Source organism: Lichenostomus cassidix, chromosome 6, assembly GCF_008360975.1.
Source record: "Lichenostomus cassidix isolate B80296 chromosome 6, HeHo_3.0, whole genome shotgun sequence".
In the NCBI taxonomy this organism is placed as follows: Eukaryota; Metazoa; Chordata; class Aves; order Passeriformes; family Meliphagidae; genus Lichenostomus; species Lichenostomus cassidix.
The window spans coordinates 7,868,635-7,896,582 of record NC_139487.1 but is presented as its reverse complement, the minus strand read 5'-3'; the positions used below and the strand labels follow the sequence as shown (position 1 = coordinate 7,896,582).

The window sequence follows — 27,948 nt, the reverse complement described above, 5'->3', positions numbered from 1 at the left end:
AGCCTAACCATAATGCATGCTCAACAGCCCTAACTGCACTTTTCACCTTTGAATCATTCACGTTTTACATTTGAACACCAGCACTTCACGTGAACAGTAAGATTCCTCAACTAGCTCCAAAACATCAGCATGATACAAAAATCACATTACCTTTCATGACACACTAAGTTTATTAAAAAATACATTTCTCTTACAGGACCTGAGGATCAGTTCACAGTAACATTGCATAGGAAAATCAGACCTTTTGTCTGTTTCAATGACAGATGCACAGAGAACAACTCTCTGCTTCCAAAAAGACAAAAAGCAACACAGTGACACCTCCTCACCATCACTTCATTCCAGTGCAGTGTGCCTCAGAATTTCTTTCCCCTTGGGAACATGAGGTGTTGATATCCCACTGCTACTACTGGCAAACTCACTGAGAAATTGGAATTAGGTAAGTGAAGACACAAGGTGGTATTCATGTGCCACGTCTGTATCTGTATCAGACATCTTACTAGAGCAAAAACAAGCTGCTCACTGTACTCACCAGATCATCTTTAGCCTGTTGAACACACTCCAGCTGATTCTGCAGCTCTCTTTCACTGTAAGAAAGCTTATCCAACTGGCTCTGTAAGGAATTGTTTTCAGACTGAAGCTGGGCATTCTTACTGGTCAATTTTTCAGTGAATATCAATAGCTCAGATTCTCTTTTCCGACTACCTTCAATGTCCTTCTGAAGATCAGCAATCAGAGAATTGAAACCATCTACTTCTTCCTTTAAAGCACTGATTTCTTGTTCATCTCTGTCAAAACAATTGTATCTCATTAGGGATAACGTGAGCTTGAAGACATGAAACTTTATTGAAATAAAAGCATTCCGGTCAAGTACAAATAAGGCAGGGAACAGTTAATGACCATCATAAAACAGTTAATGAGGCATCTGTTAGTCACTGGATCACTTTAAATGTCACAGGAGTTTTCACTGCATTTCATGACACACTGCAGTGCTGAAGTGACAGATCTCTGCATCCCACAGAAGGACACTCAGGCATCAGCTCCTTCAAGGAAGGCCATCTCTCCATATTCAACATCTCCATATGACCGTCAGATCAGGGTACAAACAAAACCCTAAAACCAGATCTAGTAGGTAAGAGGAAAGTCTGCAAACCCAACAAAAGTGGCCATTCTGTAAGAGGACTTGTTTTTAAAAGACAGGGAAATACCCCAGTTTGGAGTTTCTCTAGGACAGCAGTATGGTGATTCCTGAAATATCCTTATCAAAGCCATGCAGCTCCAAACCAAGAGACCTTACTCTGCTATCCCTCCTCCAAGAAACAAGTCCCTCCCCTCTACAAAACAAGTTTTTGTTTCTACTGAAAGACTCCCATTAGGAGACTTTTATTACATGCAATCCACTTGAGTGAAAAATGCTGGATCTTCAATTATCAACACTCTAGAGCAAATGTTTGAAATTAATTCCAAAACTAAATAGCTGTTAAAAATGTTAGACTAAAAATGTCCCTCTCTTATCTGCTCTTGCAATATCACTTCATTAGTTCTTCAAACACAGGGTTTTCTACACATTTTCTAAAACTTTACTTTCTAACATTTTTTCTAGCGGAAAAAAACTTCAACTCTCTCACAGGGAGTGTGTATATTCAAATTTAAAAATAAAATTAAAATTACACAAAGCAAGAGCACACATCTCATTTAATTTCCTGACAGGCAATTAATTATGAGGAGGCTCAATTCACTTGAAATCAACAATCCTGTATTGATTTGGTTCTCCAAGAAGAGCTGAGACTCAGCCATTTGTGCTGCAAAGTATCTCACCCGTAGCTCCCATTTAAAAACCTGTGCCAGAAGGCTATGCTCATATTTTACATTTTCAAATATGTTGTTTCATTGTGACAGAAGAAATCTCTGCCGAGCAGTCAGGGTTGGACCACACAAAACTGAAGGTTTAGACCATCCCAAAAGAGATGTCTAGCATATCCTTAAATTTCTGCCAATGAAGGAGACCAGGAAACACTGGAGGTGATCAGTATCCAGTTCAGCCATGAAGTTCTTCATAACATTCAACCTAAAATCAACCTAAAATCTTCCTCAAGTGAACAAGGAGAACTGAACATTCACTTTGTAATACAGCCTTTTATACATTTCAGTATGTTTGTCTTGAAATTGAAATAAAAGACAATAAGAAATTTGATGTAGGGATAATAAATGTTGTATGGCAAGGATACTGAAAAAAAAATCCAAATTGAATAGGAATGAGACATTTAAGCATGTCTGAATTACTGACAAGAAAAGATAAGTGGAAAAACACATTTGTAGTTTCACACTTTGATCACAGTCATTTTAATTTCTTTGGCAAGATTTCAAGTGAAAAATAACTGTTACTGATCCAAGTGTGGGCTCCAGTAGTCTCTAGCACATTGCAGTTTCCCTGAAAGGCTGATGACCCTGTGACAAAAGAGCTGACCAGGACATAACAAACTGAAAGTAGTTGATTTGCTAAACCCTGAGGAAGGCCTATAATTATTAAAATACATTTCAATCATAAATGAGAATTGTTTAACAGCACAAGAGGGACACATGGGTAGTTCTGCTTATCTGACATTAATCCATCTCCCTTTATGCAACACCACTAGAATCATCAGACTGGACAGCATTTCTATATCCCAGTCCATTGGTATGAGGTAGACACAGGACTGTGCTCAGACACTCCTGAATCGTGCATGAGCCCAACCCTCCCCTGAGATTATTTCCCTTACATGAGCAAACTTTGACACAGCAGAATGAATTCCAGTCCATTAGAAAGACAAGTGCCTCATACTGTCTGAATACAGTATCTGTTAAGTATGTAAAATTCTTTTAATTAAATATCTCTATTCATCCATCACAATTTTAAAGCAATTTAGCTTTCCAATTTAGTAGCTCCACCCACTCTTTTAATAAAACAAGCACTGAGCACACATACAGAAGACATAACTTCCCATATAGAGTATGCTGGAAATTAAAAACTTCTTATTCTAATAATGGGAGACATTGAATTAGATCTATCAATCTCAATCCTTTTGTTTTATAAGAGGCCACCAAGGTTGTCTTCAGTATCAGCAACACCGATTTAATTTAGACAGGCATTCTTCAAATTATAATACATTTAAAGCATCAATAGCTTCATTTAAAAAAACCCTTCCATATCTCAGATAATCTTTTAAATCATTACTCAAAGTGCACAGCTGTACCTCTGATGTTGATCTTGCAGCTGATCTACAGTTTTGACTCTGTCCAGCAAATTCTGAATTTCACTCTTCTGTCTATTTATTATTTCTTTGTACTTGGATAACTCATCTTCCGTTCTTAAACGCTCATCCTCTAAACACTTTACCTAAACGGAAAAAAAAACAAAATCAGAAACTATTTAGTCCCACAAACTTCTGAGCTAAATTATTTTGATCACATGTTTAGACTGTTGTACAAAGCTCATGTATTAATTTTTTGGTGGTTCCAAGTAATTTAGAACAATAACCCAAAGTATTCCAGATCAAATAGTCAGAAAAAAAACCAAGAAAAATTAAATTCAGCAAGGGTGATTAACATTAGTGTTGTCGAAAGACTCAAACTCATCAGCCCAACTGACCAGGACTCACAGACAGGATGTAGCCTTGCACCAAAACCCAACACTGTTCAGCCCCACTCCAATCCAGCACAGCACATTACCTTTGTTCTCAGTGTTCGAAGCTCATCCATGCCTTCCTTAAATGTTCTCTTCAAGTCTTCCAGTTCTTTTATTTTTGCATGATGCACCTTTTTAGAGGATAGAAAGCTCATTAAGAAAACCAAATGTACAGTGGCATCTCAAAAAAATCTAGGCAAATACAGGCCACCACCACAACAACTGAGAGGGCTTGAGGCAGAACAGGTACCCTAAAGGGTTGGTTTACTTCTTCAAAAAGCAAAGCAAAACCTCAAAGCTCCTTTATTCTCAGAAGGACATTGAAGAAAAGCACAATTACACACTCTGGTTTTAGTTACACAAATCTATGGCACTACAGCACCTGGGAAATCTCTAAGCAAACTGGCATTTGGTCACTTCTGAAGATGGTGTGTGCACAGATGAACTGTGAGCAGACAACATTATTGGAGAATTTCAGTCTGGGACTAATATATCTCCACACAGAACAGAGGCTGGTCCTTGTCTTTCCCTGCCTTATAGCTAGGCAAAATACTCGTCAGAGAAAGGAAAGCATGTCTGTCATCCGAATTTGTGCTTTAAATTACAGCAACATTCATGTTAATAAACAGAAGAGTAGTTATTTCACACCTTCATTATATCATATTATTCCCCCAACTTTGTTTTTAGGACGTGAATCCAAGGTTGTATCTGAAGACATCCTCCAAAAAGCAATACTGGAGGGCCAACACCTGGGATTTAGTATTAGGCCACAAAAAAAAAAGACAAAACCCAAAGAATGTGGCAAACTATGAGCAGCTTAATATAATATCTTCCAAATTAAAATCTTACGGAATTCTTAACCACAAAGTGGACTCTACACACCACATATTTACCTCCAGGTGATCAGGCTTCTCCTGAATTTGCTTCTCCAGTTCTCCTTTGGTTACTCGGAATTTTGTGTCCAATTCATTAGATTTAATTTCTTCTGACTCCTAAAGGGATTGAAGAAATGTAAGTAGAGTTTTAGAGCTTTATGTTCCTCTTTATATTCTATGAGTGTACAGACAGCTTTTCACATCACTGAGTCTTTCCTGTAAGTACACCTCTGATAATCCAGACCATGCCAAGAAAGACCCCCAACACTGCATGCCAATCAAGATAAACATTTTTCCTTTTATTTAGCAGCTCTCCAGTAAAGAAACCAGTCACTATTCATCTCAGCTTTGGAGCTTGCACTGGATAATTCTTCCCTGCTACAGCTTAAGCTAGAAAGAGAGGAAAAAATACTAAGGCACTAAACAATAATTTGACCTCTTGATAAAATGTGCTTACTTGATAGGATTTTATCATTTCTTGACAGTTTTTCCTTATCTGATCTCCTTCTTCTTTTGCTTCAGTTAATTTTGTCATTGCATCTTTGAGGCGTTCTTTGGTTTCCTAAAAAAAGGTAAAAAAATAGAAGGGTTAAATCTGGTAAAACCTGTTTCTTTAACTTCATCTGAGTATTTCTCATAATAAAACCTTCCTATGTTAATTTTTAAGAATTAACAAAATAGTAAGTCCAACATTTTCCCCCTTGCTTTTATTCAACTACTACTTTATGCAACTTCATTTGACCCAACACTGAATGCACAACAAAAAGATCTCATTTATGTGTTATGCACATTTTCAGACAGCAGATTTAACTCTATCATCACTTAAAAACTAAACTAAGTTACTTGAAACAAACACACACAAAAAACCCTAAAGAAATTAAAAGTTGATGACCAAATTAAAAAGAATGCCCCAATACAACCTCCCTTCATACCCTTTTAACATTTCCATTTCAGCATGAGTATCTAAGAACACTCTTCTGACTTTTGCTGCAGGTATTCAATTAAACAGAAAAACCACTTTAGAAATAGATTTTAATACTATGTAAAAGTGAACAATATAACAACTTCATGTAATGGTATCAGCACCACTTCACCCACCTTGTGTGAATCCATTTCTGTTTTCAATTTGTTCTGAGCCCATTTTACTTTGATAACATGAGAATTGATTTCTTCTTTCAATTTTTCTATTTCTCTGTTGAGTCGAGTGGCTTCACCATCCTAAGAAAATTTCATAGGTTTTTTATGAAATTAAATGATCCAGTGTTTCTACAACAAAACTCCTGTCCAGTTATCAAGTTGTTTTTTTCCTTAATGTCTGGGTTTTACAAAATCATGCACATAGTTCAATGTCGCTGTTGAGCAGCTAGCAGAGTAATGAAGGCACCAATTCTCAGTGGCATGAAGGAATGACCTTTTTTGTTTTGATTTCATCACATATATAGAGTTCTCAAAAGTCACCCAGATTGGTCAGTCAGAAGCCTTCCCCCAGGCCTGATTGGCCAGGCCTGCACTGTCCAAGTTTTGGGACACTGTTCCAACAACATCCAAACTTTATCTTTATTTATAAAACACAAGAAAATTTCACATGGGAAAAAGCTGTGCTAGCCACAGTTCAGAATGCCAAATAATGCTTCAATCCAGTGGGAAAAACAAAAACCTATTAGTGTTGTGGTTTGAACAGCAAGGTGAAGTTGCATCAGAGTTAGTATATGGTAATGTTTCATATCTGTTAAAAGACAAAGCACCACAGAGGTAACTTTTGTTTCAGAAGCACAGTTTTTAGGACTTCTAAGATGTAGTCTTCTGTGCATAGTACCATTGCTCAGAAGAGGCCCAAATAAAAGTCTGATCCCTAGTTACTTATTAATTTTTGGATCTTCCACGTGACATAGAATTGTAAAACAAAGCTGTAAAGAACAATACAAAAAGACCTGTATTATTTATTTGTAATCTCTTACTGCTTTCTAAAAACGAGGGGTAAAATTTTGGATGAAAAATCCTATTGCTTTGTTATCAAATTTCAGTAGTACAAAAGAAGAAATACAGTGAAAACACAGAAAAATAGCAAAAAAATAAAAGACTGCAATAATTTAATGCCATTGCAGCCTTTAAAAAAATATCCAAACAAGCTAGAAATTAGCTCAAAATCTAGACATCTGCAACTAGCACATTTTTCAATTTTGTCCAAAAAACCCCAAACCATAGTGTTTCACAAACTAATATTCAGGGAAATTTTAAAAGGAACTTCAAAAAGATTACGATGAGAACTGAGTAACGTTTTCTCCTTCCCTTAGAAGAAGGGCATTTTCACAGCTGTGCAGCAAAAACTAAATGAGAATAGCTTTCTTTTACCAAGTACAACAGCAAACAAATGATAAAGTTGTTCTGTGCTTTTAATCAAGTCATACAGCAATACTTGGGAGTACCTTAGCTTCATAGAGCTGGTGCAATCTTCCTTTTTCCTGAGAAAGCTGTTTGATTTTATTTGTAAGCTTTTCTATTTCTTTGTTTGCATCTCTCACTTTTCTCTCAAGGACCTCCTTTTCCTTTCGGAGGTCCAGTGACTCCTTCTCCCCTCTGACATATTTCATCACCATCGTCTCCTTTTCATGGCGAGCTTCCTCACATTTCTTGTTTGCCTTGAAAAATACCAAACCAGAATGAATCAAATCTTACATTTCATAATTAACTGGATATTTTTAGTACTGCAGTAGAGTAGCATAATAAGGCAGGACTCAAAAGCTCCAGTTTTGCAAAAACTAACATTAGATCCCTCTTAAGCACTGGAATATTATATTTACTTTGAAGAGTAAATATGTATCTAAGCAGCTGCACCTTCACAGCTAAACGTCCCAAACTAGATATCAATACATTAGTAATTTCTTGTTTAGAAGGAAAGAAGTGTAAGTTTCAGGAACAAAATAATTCTGCAAATACTCAGTACTGGTGCTCTGTCTTCCCTCATCCACATACCAACTGCACAATCATTATCCAAAGGCTTATTTTTCAGATGGCTCACTTTAAGTGGCTTATTTTTACAGATTCCCCCCACCTCAGCACTAAAAAGTTCTGCTTCAAATTAGAAAAAAAAAAAAAATCAGACACTGAGCTTTAGAATACATCCAACAGAGAAAATACTTGGCATAATATGACATTAAGAAGGAAAAGAAAATCCCAGATTTCAGTAATACATAAAGACAAAATAAGAGCTTTGTGCTGGAATTGAGAAAAATATTAATTTTCTGACAGCCTGGCTAAGAAAAAGCCATACTGGCAGCTTTTAGCTCCTTTTGAATTAACTTAAGCTTACAGGTAAAGAAAATGAGATTTCTTGAGGGCTGAATTCAATACATATAAAAATACATATTTTTCAAAAGTGCTATCAGGCACTCTACAGTGTTAACAGCTGTTTGGAAATTCACTGCTGACAGTTATCAAAAATGCAAATATAACTGCTCACCAGGAGTTCAAATTTGGGAAAATTTTGTCTTACCTATTGATCCAATATGTTTCCTACAAGGACCAAGTTTGTTCAATAATACAGAAGTTCAATAATTTACAGTTTTCCATATTACCTGTTCCATTCGAAAGGCCATCTCCTTATGCAACTGCTGAATAGTATTTTTGGCTGCTGCATCTTGAGTTACAAGTCTGTCTTTGCTAGATTTCACTTCTTTGTTAAGCTCTTCTATTCTTGCTTCCAGCTAAAATACAACATCACGATATAATTATAGGGAAAGTAACTCTTTGATCATGTTTTACACTAGCATATTTCACACAAAATTAGATGCTTCAACAGATATTTACCTGTATTTTACACTTGCCAAGCTGCAACCACCCATATCAACATCTAGCTTTGCATGACAGTAAAAGCATGAACAATGTCAATTCTAATCTTCAGTGAGACTGAAGATAGGTCAAATCAAGTAAAACACAAGGCACAGCAGTTTACTACACATAGTAACAGATTGACAGCAAGTGCTGAGCTGTCAGAGCAGAGCTGGCTGCGATCTGAGGTTGCTTCACCTTCCACCCTTTTGTTCCTATCCTTGTGCCATATCCTTCACCATGCCAGCAAAGCAGCCATGCATCCATAGTCAACTGGACTGAGAATTAATTCATTGAAAAATCACTCAGCAAATAAAGATGAGCTTAGTCAGCTTGCTGGCACTTTTTTTAGCCACCTAGTGAACCAAGTCAGAGACCTGATGCAGCTGAAGAATAATCCCCAGTGTTAACGGGAACGCTTCCCAGAGCATGTTCCCTGCCAAGTCATGCAAGTCCAGCAGGAGCAGCATGGTGGCTGCAAAGGCTGTGACACTGCCCAAACGTTGTTTAAATTGCGTCTAACTCTCCTCTTGTCCCAGGGGAAAGCCAACTCACCCAGGCTAGGGGCTTTTGTTTGCTTTGGGGAGAAGGGGCAAGATCTCAGGGTCAGTGTCTTACATTTTTTGTGCAATTCCAAATTGCTCTGTAAGAGGTAAGAACCACCTAAAATGCTTCTGGTTACCACACCATGACTTGACCACACTCTGTTCAGCCTTGCAAATTCCTCCTTTGCAAGACAAAATTCTTCACATGTACAAGAAGATATGTACAGTTTGCTTAGAGCTGTGAGAGCAGCCAAGCCTTCATTTAATCAATCCAGAAGTACTTTACACTAATTCAGAAATTCTAACACTAAAACACTCCCACACCAAATGAAAAAACTCAGGTGTTTCACTGCAATGTCTCTTATAACTCCAGGTGCTATCAACTGCCATATAAAACTATTACAGTCCAAAATAATATTTTCTGAAATCTGTTGCAAGCATGTAATATCACCAACTCCCTCAATTACTTTTTTCAGAACAGAATAAAGCAATTGCTGCATGATAAAGCTTCATGAAATCATACAATGCTATCATGGAAATACAGACAAGAAAACATTAAGGAGCTGCTCATACTGGTTTATTCAGGTACAAACAATTCCAATTTATAGCCTAAAAATAACACTTTTCAATTCAATTTTCAACCACATCATGGATTTTCAAATATTCTTTGAAATCAACCATGAATATATTAATATATTACATTAGTATATTCCTCTAGAACACTTCAAGCCTGACACCCTGCTTTGTGAACAGATTTCTGTGTGATGCAGACACCAACAAAGAAACCTGACAACCAGGATAGTCACCAGCACTTTGACAAACAGAAATTAGTATTTTAAATTTATCTCTTGCCAGATTTCCAAGATATAACCTGTGGTCAGTCTACAAAGCTGGCCAGCCAGCTGCAGGGACATCAGCAGATAGCTGATAACAGCCCAGCAGTGACAGCTGGTGTGATACCTTTTCTTCCCACACTAAAACCAACACCAATGCACACACTGTGTTTCCTCCTTGGCCTGTTGTGGTTCCCAAGGAAAGGACTGTATTTAGTACCTGATACTATCTCAGCACTGATTTCCAGATACAGAACACTCAAGCGATGTGAATCTAGAAAGTCCGTTTATCCAAAGACACTAAAGGCTTTCAGACAATTTCTTGGAATACAAGAGCAGATTTATTCTCTTGAAAAGCTTATGATAATAAGGATGGGTTAAACAGTGGCAATAGTGACATTATATAGAAGTGAGATTCTAACCAGCACTTCTGTTTTGTTATCTGTACCTGTTTAATAATGCTGAGGTGCTGCTTTTCTGTTTCTGATCGTTTTTTCAATTCATCTTTTAAGTTGTCCTTTTCTGAGCAAATTTCCAAAATCAGTTCTTGATGCTTTTTATTTTCTTTAATCAATCTGTATAGAAAAAAAATTAAAAACAAGGTACATCAGTACTGGGTTTTTTGGTTGGTTGTTTTCAATTTTGAGATACATTGGTTTTGCTCTTCAATCTGCAAATTTTATTGGGAAGCCAGAAACACTAATAAAATGCATGAAAAGTTTACAAGAAAAAAACAGAATAATGTTGTACACATGGAACTTAACTCCAAACCAGCAAGCAGCAACCTCCTTGTGAGGAAATTGCTTGTTTCCAGCATTTTAGGGTTGTTGTGGTCATCATAATGACTTGGGACATTTGGTAACCCTATGAAACTACAAAACTGTCAATGTTAGCAATTTTAAGGTAATTTAAGACAGTAACTTCCAGTCAGTTTCACCAGTCAAATGTCTGAAAACAGAGATTTTATCAATTTCATGGATTTCTCAGAGTACCCATGGAAGTGCACAACCTGGTAAGAAACAGAATCCTGATTTTTTCAAGTCCTAAGTAGGAAACAAGTATCCATGCCCATGCTCCTTATAAAGTTCAGTTCTTAGGCAACAGTTCCAGTTCAGCTCAGCTGTTTGAAGCCAACACACACCTAGCATAAAATTCGGAAGTTGCATTGTCAGAACTGCTGAATAAAACTTCTCAAATTTGTTTAGATGTTTGCAGATACTATTAGATAGTGGGTATAGGCCACTAATCGCAAGAATTTATGGGAGGCATGCATTTACCTGAAAAAGATATTTAAATATTCCTTTATCCACCCCCCTTTGCTGAAAAATAAAATCTCTAAACAAACTAGTCTCCTCAATTATAAGAATTTCAAAACCATCAGTTATAGAGAGCTTAGCACTTGTGATCTGCTTTTTAATCTATTAATGAATATTCCAGGATTACAAATTCTTAATTCACACCACAGCTGCTCACGTATATATTTAAATCTGATCACAGGAGACAACTGGGCTATTTGTAGAACAATGTTACAAGAAATTCTGCTGATCATAAAGTAAGGGACAAAACAAACACAATCCAGAATACCCTTTGGGCCAAACATAAAATGTTCCACAGCAGTTTCACACCCTTCAGATGAGTCCCCAAGCGTCAAATGGGTGCAGCTGGCCAAAAAAAGAGTTTTTATATAAAGCCTTCTGTATGCATATATAACATACACACAATATAAACACTTGTCTCTAAGGAAGTAATTGGTCCATGGCTGAAAATGCTGACCTGCCTCTGAGTTTACCATAAGCAAGTAAAACTTGTTACCCCATGATCTCTTGGAATTACCCCTATCTACACATACACCACTTCAGATTCCCACTCCTCCTCTGTAACTTCTGAATGTCTGTGTATTCTTGAGCTTTCCTGTCATCAACTGACTTTCCTCACATGGATGATTTCTGTCAGACGTTAACTAGTGAAGTACAAGAGAATACTTTCCCTACTGAGACTCTCTATCTGGTTTCCCTTCCTTTGATGTCCTCCCATATCATGGTATCGGAGAGCCTTATAAGAAAAGTAGGACACTCATTTCCAGCTCTGCAAAAAGGAATAAATATTAAGTTAGAGGCTACATTTTGTTTGCAAAAAAAAAACATTTCTGAAGAGGCAACAAAGTATAAAATGCCAAGGAAGGAATCATGAAATCAAGCAATGAACTGGCTTTAGAAATATTCATGTTGAATACTGCCTGGTAGAACTATTAAGCCCAGTTCATTATAGCAAAGTTTATATGCTATGCATTCCAGAAGTCCTCCCATAAAATGTGGTAAGAGTAGTTTATCTATGTATGACACTTCCAACTCAAACAATACTCTCAGCTGATTAACAACTTTTCTGGATTATGACAGAAAACTGAATGCTACTTGAAAAAGAAACAAGCAATTAAACATAAATAAAATGTCCATTGTGGGAGTTAGCACTTCCAAAGATTCATTTCTCCACAGACACATATGGACTGAATGAATCTTGGACTATTTTTATACCACCATTACTGCTGCAGTATTTAAGTAATTCTAGACATTGGCAGGCTATTCAATGACACAGTTGGCTATTCAGTTCCTGCCAAATCCTGCAAGAATTCAGACATCTAAGTATGCACTTTTATTTACAAGTACATACCACAAGTAAAAATGATTCCTCATTTAAAAAAAAACATTAAAAAAAGCTCATTAACTATCCTCATACCAACTCAAGACAGCTTGCTTCATACCAAAATGTTGTACGCAGGTGCACACAACATGCAGCCAAAACTGTTCAGCACACACCTCCAACTGTGATTCACATACTCAAGTACTCACTTGGTAATAGTTTGTTCTTGCTGCAGGTATTTATCTTGCACACATTTTTCAAACACAGCCAAGGCGTGTTCACCCTTCTGCACACCATTGGGGAGCTTTGGTTCCTTTGAAAAATCTGTGGATAAGAGCTCAGACTCTATTTCCTTTAGCAAATCCTCCTGTGAGGCAGTCTGATGTATTGTGGAAATAAGCTTCTTTGTGCAGTCTGTGTCATAAGGGCTTTCTGAATAGATTTTATCACTCGATTTTTTCACCAAGTCAGATTCCTCCCTTAGATCCTGTAATATTTCCATTATCGATTGTTCTGTCTGGTTAGTTTCTGGATTGTGTAGTTCAAGTCCTTCACTAGGTAAGAGTTCTGGTTTTGTGGAGCCTTCTGCCCTTCTTTCACAGTCAGCATTGGCAGAGGTGTCTGCCCCTCCACACTGCTGCTGTCCTTCTGCTGGGGCCCCATTGCTGGTTATGCCAACAGCTGCTGCATCCTGATCCGAGGGCAACAAACTCGATTCCCTTTCCAACACAGCAGCATCACCTCCAGTGCAACTGATGTCTGAGCAGTCCTTCATTCCAGATGCTGTATCAGACTCGTCATTATCTGGGAGCTTCAAGGAGGCATCATCTGACACATTCACTTGCTCCAGCGTGCTCTGCATTTCTGGTAAAGATTCCTCCATAGTCTTCCTTCGGAAATCTAGATGTAGAATTCATGTTGCAACATATTAGATACAATACAAAAGAGATTGAGATAGGGAAAATAAAGGCTACTAGAAAGTGCAAAAATATTTAGATATGCGTTATATAAAGATTGTTGCTCTTTCAGCCCAACTTTTAAGTAAATGCTCTTGTACATGTTTTTCTAAAAGAAGGTGAGAAATTAGGGATAGTGAACAGGAAGCAGTGAGATAGTAAATGCCATGACAATAAAAAACCAGAACTTTTTAGAACTAATAATTCTACCACTTAAGTCCACAAAAATTCCCAAGTAGTCACTTTTAAAAAATACTTCTTGACAATAAATTTTTTTTAAAAAACATCTAAAGTCTTACAGCTTTCATTTTCCTACACATGACTTGAAAGCAACATAATGTCTTGACTTACTTACTTTTACAACATAAGGTGACTCCCTGACCCAGCCAGAACATCCAACTTACTGTAACATCCTCACTGAGCATCCATACAGCAAAATGCATTTGTACCCAGGAACCTAAGGAAGAGGCTGGGGGAGGATGGGGGATGAGATTCTCTTTCCCCATCTGCTTTCAAGCAACCAAAATCCCCTGTGGAAGAGCACAGATGGTCTGTGGCAGATCTGCTCTTTCAACCAGTAGCTTGCAGAGCAAGGACTCAAAAAGCTCTGTAGAAGCTCTCTAGAAGCACTAGAAGGACACCATATTGAGATCCAAATAGTCAGAATAGTTATGGAAGAGCCTGGATATAATGCTGTATCTTCTTTTTCAGGAATCCCAGATGGTCCTGTGTCTGAAAAGACTACTGGCATTTTCAGCAAGCACAGGAAGCCCTTATTTCCATTAGGAGAAATTCATTACAGCAGTCCTAACTTATACATACAACCCTATCCCCCTATGCTGGATAATTTAGGCTACGCAAAAACAAGGCAAACTTCATTTATAAATTCAACTCTTGGAATAGCAGAGTCATCTCAAAGGAAGTGCTTACTTGCCACATCAAACTTGTTTTCATCCTTGCTTCCTAACTTGTTCAGTTCTCCCTTACACAGCCACATCATCTGAGCCACTCAGGTACTTGCTCCATGCTCCTCCCTTTGCCTCAGCCTGAAAGGAAACCCCTTTGTGCTGCTTGGCTCTGCTCCACTCCCCTCCAGTCCTGCCTTATTAACCAACACCTCCTCCTGAGGCTCACAACGTTAAAACAGAGGGATATGTGAATCCCTTTAGGTCTGTCACCAACTGCTACCACTGTCACCTTTCACCATCAGTCACAAAAAGCAGCTTCAACACAGCTGTTTCTACTAGAAAATACCATTACACGAAACACCTACCCACGAGTTCCTGAAACCAACAGCTGGGCACTTAATCACCAAGAGGGAAGCACATGGAAAACTGACCATTCAGAGTACAGAAGGGGACACGTCACAACTGGACAAGAGTCACAAACCATCAAATGAGAATCACACGTTTTTCAAGTTAACAAGTAAACCACTTTTCCTTTTTTGGTTTCAAAGCAAAGAAAAATCCTCAATGCTACAGCCTTTAACCCAGCACAAATCAATAGGAACCAGAATGCAAACGGTAAAGGAGACGTACAAATGAGAACAGAGATGGGGAATGAGGGAGTCTGTACAATGTGACACTTTTACAAGGATTCCCCATTTTACAAACAGATCTTCTCTGCTATTAATAAAACCCCTGATTCCCCTTTGCTTCAAAAGATTTATGTTTAGATCAACACTGGAACCAGCAAATCTATCTACATGGTTTGTACAGTCCAAGCAAATGCTCTCTTGGAACCTATCTACCCTTTAATAACTTCTATTAGCAATGAAAGATCATAATATACTACTCTTGTTCTCAAACAAAACAAAGCCAAATGACAATCTCAATATGCAAGCAAAAATGAACATAACTGCAAGAAAAAGTATTCAATTTGATAGTAACAGAACACATTAGTTCCTACTTAATTAAATTGCTGTTAAAAAACCAATCCTTTCAGACTAGTGCACTTTAAATGATCAATAACCATAAGATAATTTGCAAATGATGCAGTTAAGATGGAAGAAAAATTCACCTTCTAGTATCTGTTCCCTCTTGTAAAAGGTAGTTTACAATCCACAGACTCAGCTGTAAAAGACACTGTATTAGCATAAAGCTGAAGAACTGTTTTTTTCTCCAGTATTTACTCCAGTTTAAGTTCTTGATGATGCTTTCACTGAATGATCAGAGGGGTTTTTTAACTCATTTTAAGCCTTTTTAGAGTACCTTCTGAAGTGTTACAAAACCTCCCACAAAGTGCAGTTGTGTGATGTACTACTGCCTCAAACCTGCTTGTGATTGCCCAGCTGCTGCAAGTTCACCATTACCACAAGAAAGGAAGTGGTAAAATCAGATACATGCACTTCCCTGTTGGTTGTTAAACCTCAGATTTCCAGTCCAGTCAGCAAACTGGAGGGTATTTATCCCCATATGGAAGCAACAAGTGAAAAAATAAAGCCCTGTTAAGAGAGTACATTAGGAAGGTCAGTAAGTTTTCTTTTTATTGTGCTACTTCCTTCTGTAAATAACACTGTGAATTAGTATTACAAAAACTAATCTACATGGAAGCAGAAAGACAATTATTTGCACAGCTCAGTCACAGAGAAAAAAAAACACTGACTCCACATCCATAATAACTTAGTTATTACTACTCATAAATAAAGTGTAGGTTTTGTATCAAATGCATGGGGAATTAGAGTAGTGATTATACAAATCCGTTAAAGCATGAAAAGTAAATTATGATGATTCAGTGTTCCCTGCAGTCGTACTTTAATTTTCAGTGGTACCTAGAATATAATTTACCACATGAAGTTCACAGTCTTGATGATTCCAGTATACTCGATTTTAGCCTTACCTGCCTAAATCTATCTGAACCAGTCCATGACATCCATAGATTTTTTTTCCCCCAGTACTGTCACTGAATAGTATTAGCTTTTATGTTCTAATTACTAATTTTAAACAGAAATTAAACAATTGATCACAGGCTCACAATTTATTTTCATAACAGAAATGTCCAAAGAAATCATGCGGAGCAGCTGTCAATGCAAATTCATACTGATATTCAAATATCTCTTGACTATCCAAAGTTTGGGGTGCCTACCTCAGGCAACTGAATATACTTCCTATATAATGCCAGAGACATAAAGCTGCAGTGATGTCACTGAAGAAAAGGCTCATGGTTTGTAAGCAAAAGGTTTTGTGTGAAAGAAGTTTTAAAAGGATCAACATTGCCAGTCTAGCAGTAGCCAGCTGAAATGAAACATGCTAATATTTGACTGTTTCACATCAAACATACAAATCCATCAAGCTCCAGATAATATTTGGACAGCATCAGATAGGAGCTCCATGCCTTTCTATGTTTAATATCCATCTTGTATTACCCTACTCACCCTTACAAACGACTTTCCCAAAATCAGGGAAGTACTAAGGTAATATATATTGCATTAAGAAAACGAAATAGTTTAGTGACTTTTATGATGTCTTTAATAGGCATCAAAAACAATCAACAACCTTTACTGATTAGGTAAAGACTGGCTTATGTAATGGTATATTTAAACATCAAACAAGCACACAGTGTGTTGAGTGACAGCAAAGTTCTGGGTTCTTGCACTGTTTTGCAAAGATTCTACCTTCAACCACCTGCTCTGATCCTTGCTTAGGCCTGATGATCATCCTAACAAGACAAAAGTGTGTTGTTCCTGGTCCCATCCACAAAATGTTTGTCTCACAGCACAGTGTAAGTCCCTGCTGCTGCCTTGTGCCACAGGAGAATGCAATCACTACCAAGTCAGCTCAAAACGCCCAAGAAGGAATTTCTCAAAGCAGCATTTTGAGACTGGCCCAGCCCAAGCCTGCTTGCCCACATACCATGAATGACTGCTGTCCATCTAGGTAGTCATCATCTCTGTCACTGCCTTGTGACAGCTTCTGCAGTTGTGACAGGACTCTTTGCTGTGACTGGATTCACGTAACTGGTCTGACCAGTCCTCCTCCTCCTCTGTGTTACAGCTCAAAATTAGTCGGACACTCTAACACACCTTCCCTGTGCTCCTGTTCCACAGCAGAGGAGGCAGCTGGCTGTGTCCCCCGACTGCAGCGACACTAAGCAATGTGAGTGGAAACTCATCACATCAAATGCTGGTGATGTGAGCAGCAGGAATGAGGAACAGGAGCACAGCTCAGCCACGTTTGCTCTGCAGCAGGGATGGCCATTTACACACACAAACAAAACAGCTCCCTGTGGATATACATCAGAATGCAGGCAAGTTGTACCCTTCAAAACCAAAACTGCCTTGGTTTTTAACAGCCACTGTTTCTTCTCATCACAAATGTGTTCTTCAAAGATGCAAAGAGCGTATATATTTTTCATCATTATTCACAAAACTAAGTTTAAATTCCATCAGCACATATGATCGCCAAGTCCTAACGTAACATTTAAAATGAATAGGAAGTTAAACAGGAGGCACAGCACACACAACATTAAAGGCTGGTACTGGCAGGGATTACAACCATTTATCACACTACTTAAATTGAGATGTGCTTATCTGCTAAACTGCTGATAGCACAACTGACTGGAATCAGAGGCAGGGAGCAGAGAGCCTGCCAATAGACTGAACAGCACACTAGCTTTTGAATACAAATGTCTCCCAGGTATGTCAGGGAATGCAAAGACTCAGGAAACAGCAATTTTTTCATTCACTTTCTGGTACACAACAGACACATCCTCTATTAACTGCTAACCAAATGATAAAAATAAGAAGAAATACAACAATGATTTGTTTAAGCTCTTCAAGGAAGTATCTGACACAATGTTAGTATTAACATGGGAGAACATCAAAAATCTCAATACGTGCTCCTGTAACATGCCAACACAAAGAAGAAAAAAGAAGTTTATGCTTTAACAGTAAATTCTCACCTCAGAGTCCATTCACTGGCATGGAGAAAAGCAGTTTCTGTAACGCTCAGTCCTCCTCTTTTCTCTGCTGAAAGCACATACACTAACTTTTTAAGGAATTTGTTGGCACCCTCATCCCTGGGCAGTTCATCCACTGTACCAGTTGAAAATCCTTCCTGCCATGGCAGTACTGCTAATTCTAATTAGGAACACCACCTTGCCCAACTCTAGCCTGCTCTCCTGCAAGTACAGGGACATGCTGAGGATCCAGTATGCCTGACTTCAATATTAAGCCATTTCAAACTGCCTGTGCTTCCATCATTCTACTGAATGCAAACATGATTGTTTTAAATCCCTGACTATAAAGGGCTTTCCTAACCAGATGCACTATTATTGCTAGTATTTAATTTCATGAAATGGATAGAATTTGACCCGAACTCTCAATACTTATGTTGTAAATAGTCAAGAAAGAGGAAATTACTTTGTTTCAGATAATTTCAAAATACATGTGAGATGACATCCAAAGAAACATATTAAATGATAACTACAGGAAACTTTTGCTGAGGTGTGGCTGTCTAGAAGACTTCACTAACAACACAGGCAAAAAAGAAAGTGTACTTTGTCACCTAGTAACTATCACAATAGGGCTCTTTAAAACAAACAGATTAAAGAATGACAGAAGTGTGTGCCTGGGGTGGTTCTGTAAGCAAACTTAAGGTCAAGGTCCTGAGAAACAAAAATCACTGCTTCAAGCAAAAAAAAAATACATTTACACCTCAATGCCTAAAAATACTGCAGAGAGAGGGGCATAAAAGGGCAGGAGGGACTAATGCTTGACAGGTGTGTGCATACACAAAACCTTGTTCAACCCAGGCTTGAAATGAAAGTGAAAAGCATTGAGGTAAGTGACTGTGAGGCACAAAACCTTCTGAAAAGGGAGTTACAAGAACTTAATACAGCAAATGCAGTTTACTGGACACCAGACACATTCAACTACACATTACATAATATAATGGCCAGTAGCAATCAACTACTTTAGCTCCTTTCAACAAGAACGGGTTTTGCATCATCTTTAGGTAGATGTTTTCCACTCCTGGCTGTGCTTCTAAGAGAGGCCTTGTAGCACAGTCACTGATGAAGAGGGAATCATGTACTCTCCAGACAAGTGCACACACAATCCACAAAATCATGAAAAAGCAGCTCTCACATCACATAAGACCATATCTGCTCTTCACCTGTCGATATGCAAAAAGCATCCAGACAGGTTTTATAGGATATGAGCCAAGCTTATTTTTAAACAGAACTACAAGGTAGCTTTCCTCTTTCCATTTTGTATCAGTCACAGGAGAATACTCAAACTTCCTTTAGTAATACACTGAAGTCTCGAAATCACTCAAAGCTGCCATATAGATGTGACGCATTTCAGAGAGCAGGAGTGGGACAAGGAAAGGAGTGACAAAGTGCTCCATCAGTCACAGATGACTCCAACAGTCAGCAGTGTCCTAAGTACCATGATGTGGCCAGGCAAGCAGCTCAGTGACAGAAAAACCTGGTGACACCAATACAAGCAGCCCAAGTTCCCAGAAGTCTCTACTGCTCCTATATGGATGTCACCTCAGGACTCAGAGTTGCTTTGTCACTGCAGTGTGTGCTGTAAACTTGCTAAGGAAACACTGCACACCTCTAAACAAAGTCCACATATTTACAGGAAAAGCTATCTAGAAAATAAAGACCTGGAAATTACTTCAGAGCAATTCAACTTATGCTGTAATTTGTGATCTGTACTTCCTGGTTCTTTATCTAGAACTGGATTTATAACTCACAAAATTGCTGCTGTTACTTTTTATTTTGCTGTCTAAATTGGCACATTCTGAAGATAAGTTCCACTGGAGATTCATCACAAAACTCCAAGCAAACACCCTTAAGCAGTAGTCTTTTCAAATGCTCTGTAACACTCACTATTCTTCCATATTGGTTCTGCTTTCTGAACTATGCAGTTCAGGTTTAGTGTGCAGTGTCAGTCACCAGAAGGGATGCTTGTCATTTGGAGTGCTTCTTATGGAGACAGCTAGAAAAAGGGTTCATTCCTAACATCCTCAGACTCCCCAGTGAAAGCAAATAATGACTTCCCTAGTACCACACCAAAAGACTTGGGCAGCACTACATAGCTCAAATAACCAGCTGTCTATCCCAGGCACTATTACTGTGCTCTGCACCACATTCCAACTGATTTTACAAACATCTCTGCTCTTCTGCATCCTTCTCTCCACTTCAACCAAAAACGCCTGTTTATGGGTTTACAGAGATTTTTGTTTGCTAGCAGATCCCAATGCTGTGGGAGCAAGAAAGGTAAAAATAGCTCAATTTTGATACCGAAAGTGCCAGATGCAGACATTTATGAATCACTCCAGTTTTGGCAAAACTAAATTCAGACATACAGCTTGCCTACATATATGGAAAGTTGTAGGGTTTCTCTCTGTATAGCCCAGTAATAGATGAACAGATAATCCTACAATCCCAGCTAAACCAGATAGAAATGTAACGCTTTCACAATGACTGCCCTGTTTGCTCACCTGCAATACTTCAGGCACCAAAGTAGAGCACTGGCACCAAAGTAAAGCACCTGAAACTGGAGCTGGTCTAAACAGATACCAGGAACTGTTCACTTTTATTACTCTGGCTTTCTAACAGCTCTCCAATCAAGAGGTCTGTTCATTGACATGTGTTATATCTGAAAAAATAAATACTTTTAACTTAGCTGTGCAATCATTCAAAGACTATCCAATAATAAAATAATAACGATTAAAAAGCCAAGATACACACACCAAAAGGCCACTAAAAACCTCCAAACTTACCAAATAAATCTAGAACTGGGAGGTCTGGAACACGGAATTTTTTTTTTTTTTGTGAAATGTATTGTCCCAATAAAATTATAACTGCAAAGAAAATACTGACTTTTTTCCTGTATCACCCAATAGCAAATTAAAATACAGTCATATAATTTGCAAGCGGAAGCTACATGCATTTTACAACTATTTTGAACATTCACACTTACACCTCAAATCACATTGTAAAACACTCTCCCATTACTCCAGCCCTCCAACTACCAGTTAAAGCTCTCAGCAACCTGCCCAGACACACCTATAGCTACAAATGAAACTTCCACTACATCTTACAGCGTTCTGTGTATTGATCTCTAAAAGCACTGAGCACAAGTAGCTCCCCATCTTGGCAAATACACAACTTGGAGGTTGTGACTGAAACTTCAGGCTGAGACTTCAGCTCTTTCTGCTAGAATGGAATCTAACATTTACTTCACATGCAAGCAAGGACTGACTTTTAGTACAGAAATACCAAGCAGTGTTGCAAAACACCTTTTTTTTCTGACATGACTTTCAAAAATTCTTATAATGATAGATCAGCAATGCCCTAAATCTATCCTGAGATAGAAGTTTTACATTCATCCCTTGGAAATTGTCACTCAACAATAATTTATGATTTTTAAAGGGAGGCTAGTATACAAGCAAACTCAGAATCAATATATACTCCACTATTTAAACTACTCTGCCTCCTATTCATTCAAGTTAAAGAATATATAATATTAAAATCCAACCCATAGATTGATTTTTACACATGGTTCATTACACTCAAGCAGAATCCCATCTCAGAAGCACCTGTTTTTCATGTAAGCAGCTACTGAGGCTCACAAAGCAAAGATAAATAACTTTAACAAAACCACATTTATCATTTATAGTGCAATAATGGGTTGGTTCTTTTCCCAATCACTGCAGTATAGACTAAAGGCTCTGCTAAAGAGATTTTTTTTATACTGCCTTACATTTCCACTCATGCATCTATGAAATGAAGTGACATATGACTGAAATGTCAACAGCCAAAAGACTTTCATGATGAAGCTCTGATGCTCAGCAAAAGACCCCAGTAAAAGCAAAATGAGCACATGAGCACCCATTTGAACAGTTCAGTTACAGACCCACTTCCCTCTTGCAGGTTCCTGAACAACGAAAAGAGAGAGTACAAGTGATTTAGCCAGTTCAATTGCAAATTCAAGAGTTAATGCGAGATGCAATATAATCCTGTGTAACACCGGAGATGGACTTTGTATTTCAAAGACTTAATTAGGATTTATTGGCAGAAGAATGATTTGTAGTTTTCTTGATAAGTCACACACATATGAAGCAACCAGCAACCCATTGTAAAAAAGCTTCAGAAATGTCACAGCATTTATTAGAAAGAACAAAACTTGTCTGAACAGTTTGTTCCACAAAGGACTGCTTCTCTCCTTTAACTATCATGCTATAAAATATTCTATTCAAAACACAATCTCAGATGAATCACAACAGAAAAATAAAGTACTTTTGCTTATCTGTAAACAAAATTATCCTAAGAGATATTAAAGTAACCATTAACAGCCAAACAACTGTTAGAATCAGCTGCCACTTCAGCTCTAATTTCCAACCTATTACACTTAGGTAACAGATGAAGCTGTTCAACAGCTTACATGCTACCAAATATATAATGACAACCCAACAAGACTGCTAAGAATAATTTGGGGGTATGGAAACCTTTCTAATTTCTTATAGTTGTGTTGTTCATTGCAAAACCCAAGATGCCCCTCTTCAAGAACTTTTCACATCTTTATTACACAATAATCATTACTTAAGCAAACTAAAATGCTTTTCCAAGTCAGTGCCAACCTGTCATTGCATCAGAACTCTTGCATGACAGTAAGACTAAAAACAAAATTGAAATTTTACAGTTTTAGCTCACTGTAATCCTAATAATACTTTTACCTAAACTAATCTGGACAGATTGAAGACACCTTTCTACTTCACTTGTTGGGCGAAGTTCTTTGTTTCTTTTTTCTGAAGCTACTTTTTCCTTAACTACTGTCTACTCGTCAACACATTGACCAGAAAAACAAACTTTCCTATTGTTTCCAATTAATACCCAACTTACCTGTGTTTTGCATGGTATCTTTCACAAGAACTCTGTCACAATTGGCTTTCTCAGATTAAGCATTACATCACCAGGTAACACTGCAAAACAGGGAAGCTCAAGTACTAGAGATAATTCTGTTTTCAAATGAAGTTTATTTTAAAAAAATAGAGAATTCTGCTAAAGAAGTTCTGTTTTACATGATAAGATACAAAATGCAACTCTACTCTATAGCAGCTGTGTAGAGGGACAAAAAGGTTTAAACTAATTTGAAAGGGACTGGGATAAAAAGGTCCAAAAAAGCAGGTATTTTGCATAATCTAGCGTGAGATGAATTTCAAATCCTTCTGGCTTCAGTTTTATATATTTGATTACAATTCCACATCCAGTATTAATCAGAACAGCAAGCCCCCCAAGTTATGCAACACACTAAAAGGAGATGAACTGGACTGAAAAGCATCAGTGCCTGAGAAAAAGACAGCATTCTTAAGCTGAAGAACAGACGATGTTGATCACCACTGCTTGTATTCCATACAAAACAGAGGGTGGCCATGAGGTCTCACACACTCACAGTCTTCCTGTACTTACAGACAGCACATACAGGAAACAAAAGAAACACACCAGAGTCCCACCTACACCAGCTCTCCCAATATTAATTCACTTTTGCCTAAGACTGAACAGAAGTGGAAAAGCTGGCTGTATACTGGGACATTGACTCCTCCAGCCCAGGCAGAACTTGACACAGCTCCTGACTCAGCTCACACAAAGACCTGCTTTGATGCACATGCTCGAAGGGAAGGGAGTGGAACAGTGAGAATACACAGTGGGTACTCTCAGGATTTCCTTGCTTTTATCAGTTTAACACTTCAAGTCAATTATTCTCAGATTTTTAATCTGACTTCATTAAACGCCAATGGCAGAGCCAAGGTGTAAAGCTCAGCATTTCTATCAATTCTTTGAACACGAGACAAGCACTTTAGAAGACAAGGTTTACTCAAACTTTATCCTTGCTTTCCTTTGCTTACATCACAAGTTAGATATTTGAGCAAAATTGTGCAATTCCCTCAAGACCCACCAAGTTTTTCCACCAATCTCATGCATATGGTTAATATTATGGTCATATTAACTCCATGTCTGGAGTCAAGTAACAGCACAACTCCAAAATAAAGTTCACCAGTTAAGGTTTAACAAGTAAGGCTGGATTTGCTCCCATCATAACACAAGTCATGGGGTACACCTTGAGAGTGCTGTTTTTTGTCATACAAGCCCCAGGATTGAAGTTAATGTATAAGGGAAAACAATATATTAGCAACAGCATTCTTTTACTGGGAACATCACATGAGACTTGAATACTTCACGGTTTACACACAGACTTGCAATCTTCTGTGTGTCTTCAGCACAGAACAACTCTTCCAAGTCAAAAAAATTAGTCTCTACTTTAGCAATCAATGCAATGCCAGCAACAGCACCATTGTAACCTTTCCTGTTTTAGCATCCTGCCTTTAGCTCTGCTTACAACAAGGCCAGGAGCAGCTCTGTCTGTCCTTACTACAACCCCAATTGCATTCACATTCTGACACTGATAACATCACCTGCATTACAAGGAATGTCCTAAGGGAGTGGAAGAAATCAAATTTATGACTGAGTACACAACCTGGACAAAGCACACATTCTCTGACAGATCCTCTATACCTATAACAGAGCCATAACTCTTGTTCACACCACGAAACTTGGAGCTCTGGCAGACATTCTTACAACCATGCAGTGTTATGGTATTGGTAAGATATGGATCTTGACATATTTAGCACTGGAGATGACAGCATGTTTGCTTTCAATAGCTCTTTACAAATGTTATTTCCAGAACATGCAAAAGGCTGTGAAATTACAGCCATGGAATTACTATCTGCATGATCACTGCACAATGAAAAATACCATTGGGGGGATAGTAGAGTTCTACTGTTTTCAAACCTGACTTTCCTGGAGTTTCTCTAGCATCCCTGAAAACAAACAAGTAAATACTTCAATTCTTTAAGGATGTGAATAAGTCAACTGTGAGTTCTATAGAAGACTGATTTCTGTTAATTAATCTAAGAGACAGTGTTAGATACAATATTATTACAGTAAAAAAAAAAATCAGTATTCCATGTACTTCTTGAAATTAGGGTCATGATTTTCTCCTCTATTCTGACACTGATTTGTTTCTGATGAGATTTTCTTTTCCACCCTCAATTTGAGGCAGCAGGGTCTTTGACTATGACTTCAAGGTAACCATTATCCATCAGGCTTTCCAATATTGTTTATGGCAACTGGAAAATAAGTTCAGAACAAGTCAGCCCAGAACTAAGTACATCATATTGCTTCCTGGAGCCCACATGAACTAATTCAACCTGCCTAATAACACTATTAAATCCAGAAAAACATTGCCTTTCTATTTTCATAGCGCTTTAAAAAGCCAGTTTCAGGAAATTCAATATTAGCCTCAGGTAGTGTTAAGCAACAGAGCTTAATTAGAAGCAAATAAACTACTCTCCGTATTTGGTTCTTCAATCCTTTTCCCAACACTCTGAAACAGTGAACCTCACAAAGCCACCAAACATCTATCAACAAACCCAAATCTAGTCTTATAAAATGACAGAAAAATACTCTTTTAACACCAAGACAAGAACAGATGATTGACGATTTTTCAGAAAAAGAAGACCTCAAAGGCAATACAGAACTACTTCACTTTTTTCATAAAACAGCTGACATTTCAAATGTAATCTAACAGCCTCCTGAAACATCTTATACTTTCAGTTTCTCCAGAGCTTAACCATCTCCTCCCTAAAGTCAACAGCAACATAAGCATTCATAGCAGCAGTGATTACATATCCTTGTCCATAGAGAAACTGTGGCTCACAGCTTCAACCATTTCCTTACACAGCAAAACATACTGGGGACACTGCTCACAGGTGGGTTTTTAGTGTATTCTGCTTGCAACATTTTAACTTCTGAAAAGAAGTTTTACAAGAAGATAAAGCCAACCAGCACTAAAGCCGGAACGCCATACTTCTCATCTTACATAGAGATTTCCATTCCCTAAGAAATCCTCTCCTGGTCTGCACAGAGTCTCGCTGAAGTACACACGGATCAGACTCACCTGTGCAGACTGTTTTCCGGGACAAGAGCCAAAATCTGCAAGCCTACATCATAATCATCGCGCTGAAGTCCTTCTTTCAAACCTAGAAGGGCAAGCAGCTTTTGCAAATACCATCTGCAAAAACAAGGACGTGTACTCTACCGCAACACCGCAGCCGGCTCTAAAAAATAACCTTCACAGCAGTTGCTGGGCTTTGTTATCTAATTATTTAACCATACAGCGAAATCAACACGCAGCCAATGAAATAGGACAACCTGATTAATACCGTGGAGAAGAAAGCTGTCCAGAAACAAAGAGACTGCGAGCCAGCGCAGGAGCCTGCGCTAGCCGCCCGGAGGTCCTGAGTGGGAAGGCGCTGCTAGGGCAGGAGCTCACCCCGCGGCTCTCCTGTCACCTCGCTGCCACCTCCTGCGCCTCACCCACCGCCCTGCGCGACCTCTGCCAGCCCAGTGCCCCCACCGGCACAGGGAGAGCCCCTCGCCACCGGGGGAATTCTGCCTCCCGCCCTCCTGTCCTTCCCCCGCCCCCGCAGCCGCGTCCCGCAGGGTTTATCGCCCGCGGACAGCGAAGCAGATCAGCGGCCCCGCGGCCCCTCCCGAAGCCGCCGGGCAGCTCCCGTACCGTCCCGCCGAGCCCCGGCGCCCTCGGCCGCCCCGCACCACCCCCTCGGGAGCCTGGCAGCGGCCGCGGGCCGCCGGCACCGAACTCCCTCCCTCCCTCCCGCCCTCCCTCCCACCCGTCCGCCCTTCCTGCGGCGCGGGCCCTCACCCGGTCGCTACTCGGGCGGCAGGAGCGGCGGCAGCGCGGCCATGGCGGCACGGCACGGCACGGCGCGGCGCGGCGCGGCTCGGTCCCGCTGCCCGCCGGCCGCCCCGGCCCGGCGCGCTGACACATCAACAAAGATGGCGGCGGCGGGCGGGGCGCGGCGGCGGGCGGGGCGCGGCGGGGGCGGGCCGGGGCAGCCCGGGCGGCGGGGACAGCCCAGCCCCGCGGCGGTCGCGGTCCCTGAGGTGCCTGAGGTGTCTGCGCTGCCGCTCGGGACGGGCCGGGGGCGGATGGGCACTCGCGGCAGCTACCGGAGCAGCCGCTGATGCGGGACTCGTCTCGCCGCCTTCCCTCGCCCTCGTGCTGCCGCCGCGCTCCCACCCGCGCTGCCGAGAGCCTGAATCCACTGACGGCGCTAAAAGCTGCGAGCGGCTGGCTACAGGACATAGCGCCATGGTATTAGTGCATTCTGCGCCAGGGGACATTGAGGTTGGACGTTAGGAGGAATTTTTTCACAGAAAGGGTGGTTAAACATCGGGATGGGCTGCCCAGAGAGGCAGTGCAGTCACTATCCCGGAGGTGTTTAAGGAGAGGCTGGCCGCGGCGCTCAGTGCCATGGTCTGGTTGATACGGTGTGTTGGGCATAGGGTGGACTCGATGATCTCAGAGGTGTTTTCCGACCCCATTCCGTGATTTCACACAAGATAATTTAGGGCACGTGTATAAAAATCGATTCAATCTGGATTTTTTTTTTCTCTTCTTACTTAAACGTATGACGTTTCTGGGCAAGGGCTCTCATGTCAGACATTCCATGGTGCTATCTAACACCACAGCCCTGAGCAGCTGCCGTACAGGAGGGATTCTTCACCCCAGCAGTT

At 39.5% G+C, this 27,948-nt stretch overlaps 1 protein-coding gene across 4 annotated transcripts in view; it reads right to left on the bottom strand.

Moving 5' to 3' along the window:
• The window catches only part of CCDC186 (coiled-coil domain containing 186), a 35,752-nt gene extending 8,535 nt beyond the window's left edge, over nucleotides 1–27,217 (bottom strand). The window contains exons 1-12 of one of the 4 annotated variants that reach the window (XM_085064808.1): nucleotides 27,074–27,217; nucleotides 26,306–26,387; nucleotides 12,589–13,279; nucleotides 10,191–10,317; nucleotides 8,112–8,240; nucleotides 6,963–7,175; nucleotides 5,635–5,754; nucleotides 4,994–5,098; nucleotides 4,555–4,653; nucleotides 3,706–3,792; nucleotides 3,231–3,373; nucleotides 530–785 (exon numbers count right to left, since the gene is read on the bottom strand). In XM_085064808.1, coding sequence (XP_084920934.1) covers nucleotides 530–785; nucleotides 3,231–3,373; nucleotides 3,706–3,792; nucleotides 4,555–4,653; nucleotides 4,994–5,098; nucleotides 5,635–5,754; nucleotides 6,963–7,175; nucleotides 8,112–8,240; nucleotides 10,191–10,317; nucleotides 12,589–13,262 — 1,953 coding nt within the window. In that variant the 5' untranslated portion in view covers nucleotides 13,263–13,279; nucleotides 26,306–26,387; nucleotides 27,074–27,217. Of the gene's footprint in view, nucleotides 1–529; nucleotides 786–3,230; nucleotides 3,374–3,705; nucleotides 3,793–4,554; nucleotides 4,654–4,993; nucleotides 5,099–5,634; nucleotides 5,755–6,962; nucleotides 7,176–8,111; nucleotides 8,241–10,190; nucleotides 10,318–12,588; nucleotides 13,280–26,305; nucleotides 26,420–27,073 lie in introns of those variants that run through there. The other 3 variants (XM_085064810.1, XM_085064809.1, XM_085064811.1) reach the window with 3 other exon arrangements.
• Between the last annotated feature and the right edge of the window lie 731 nt (nucleotides 27,218–27,948).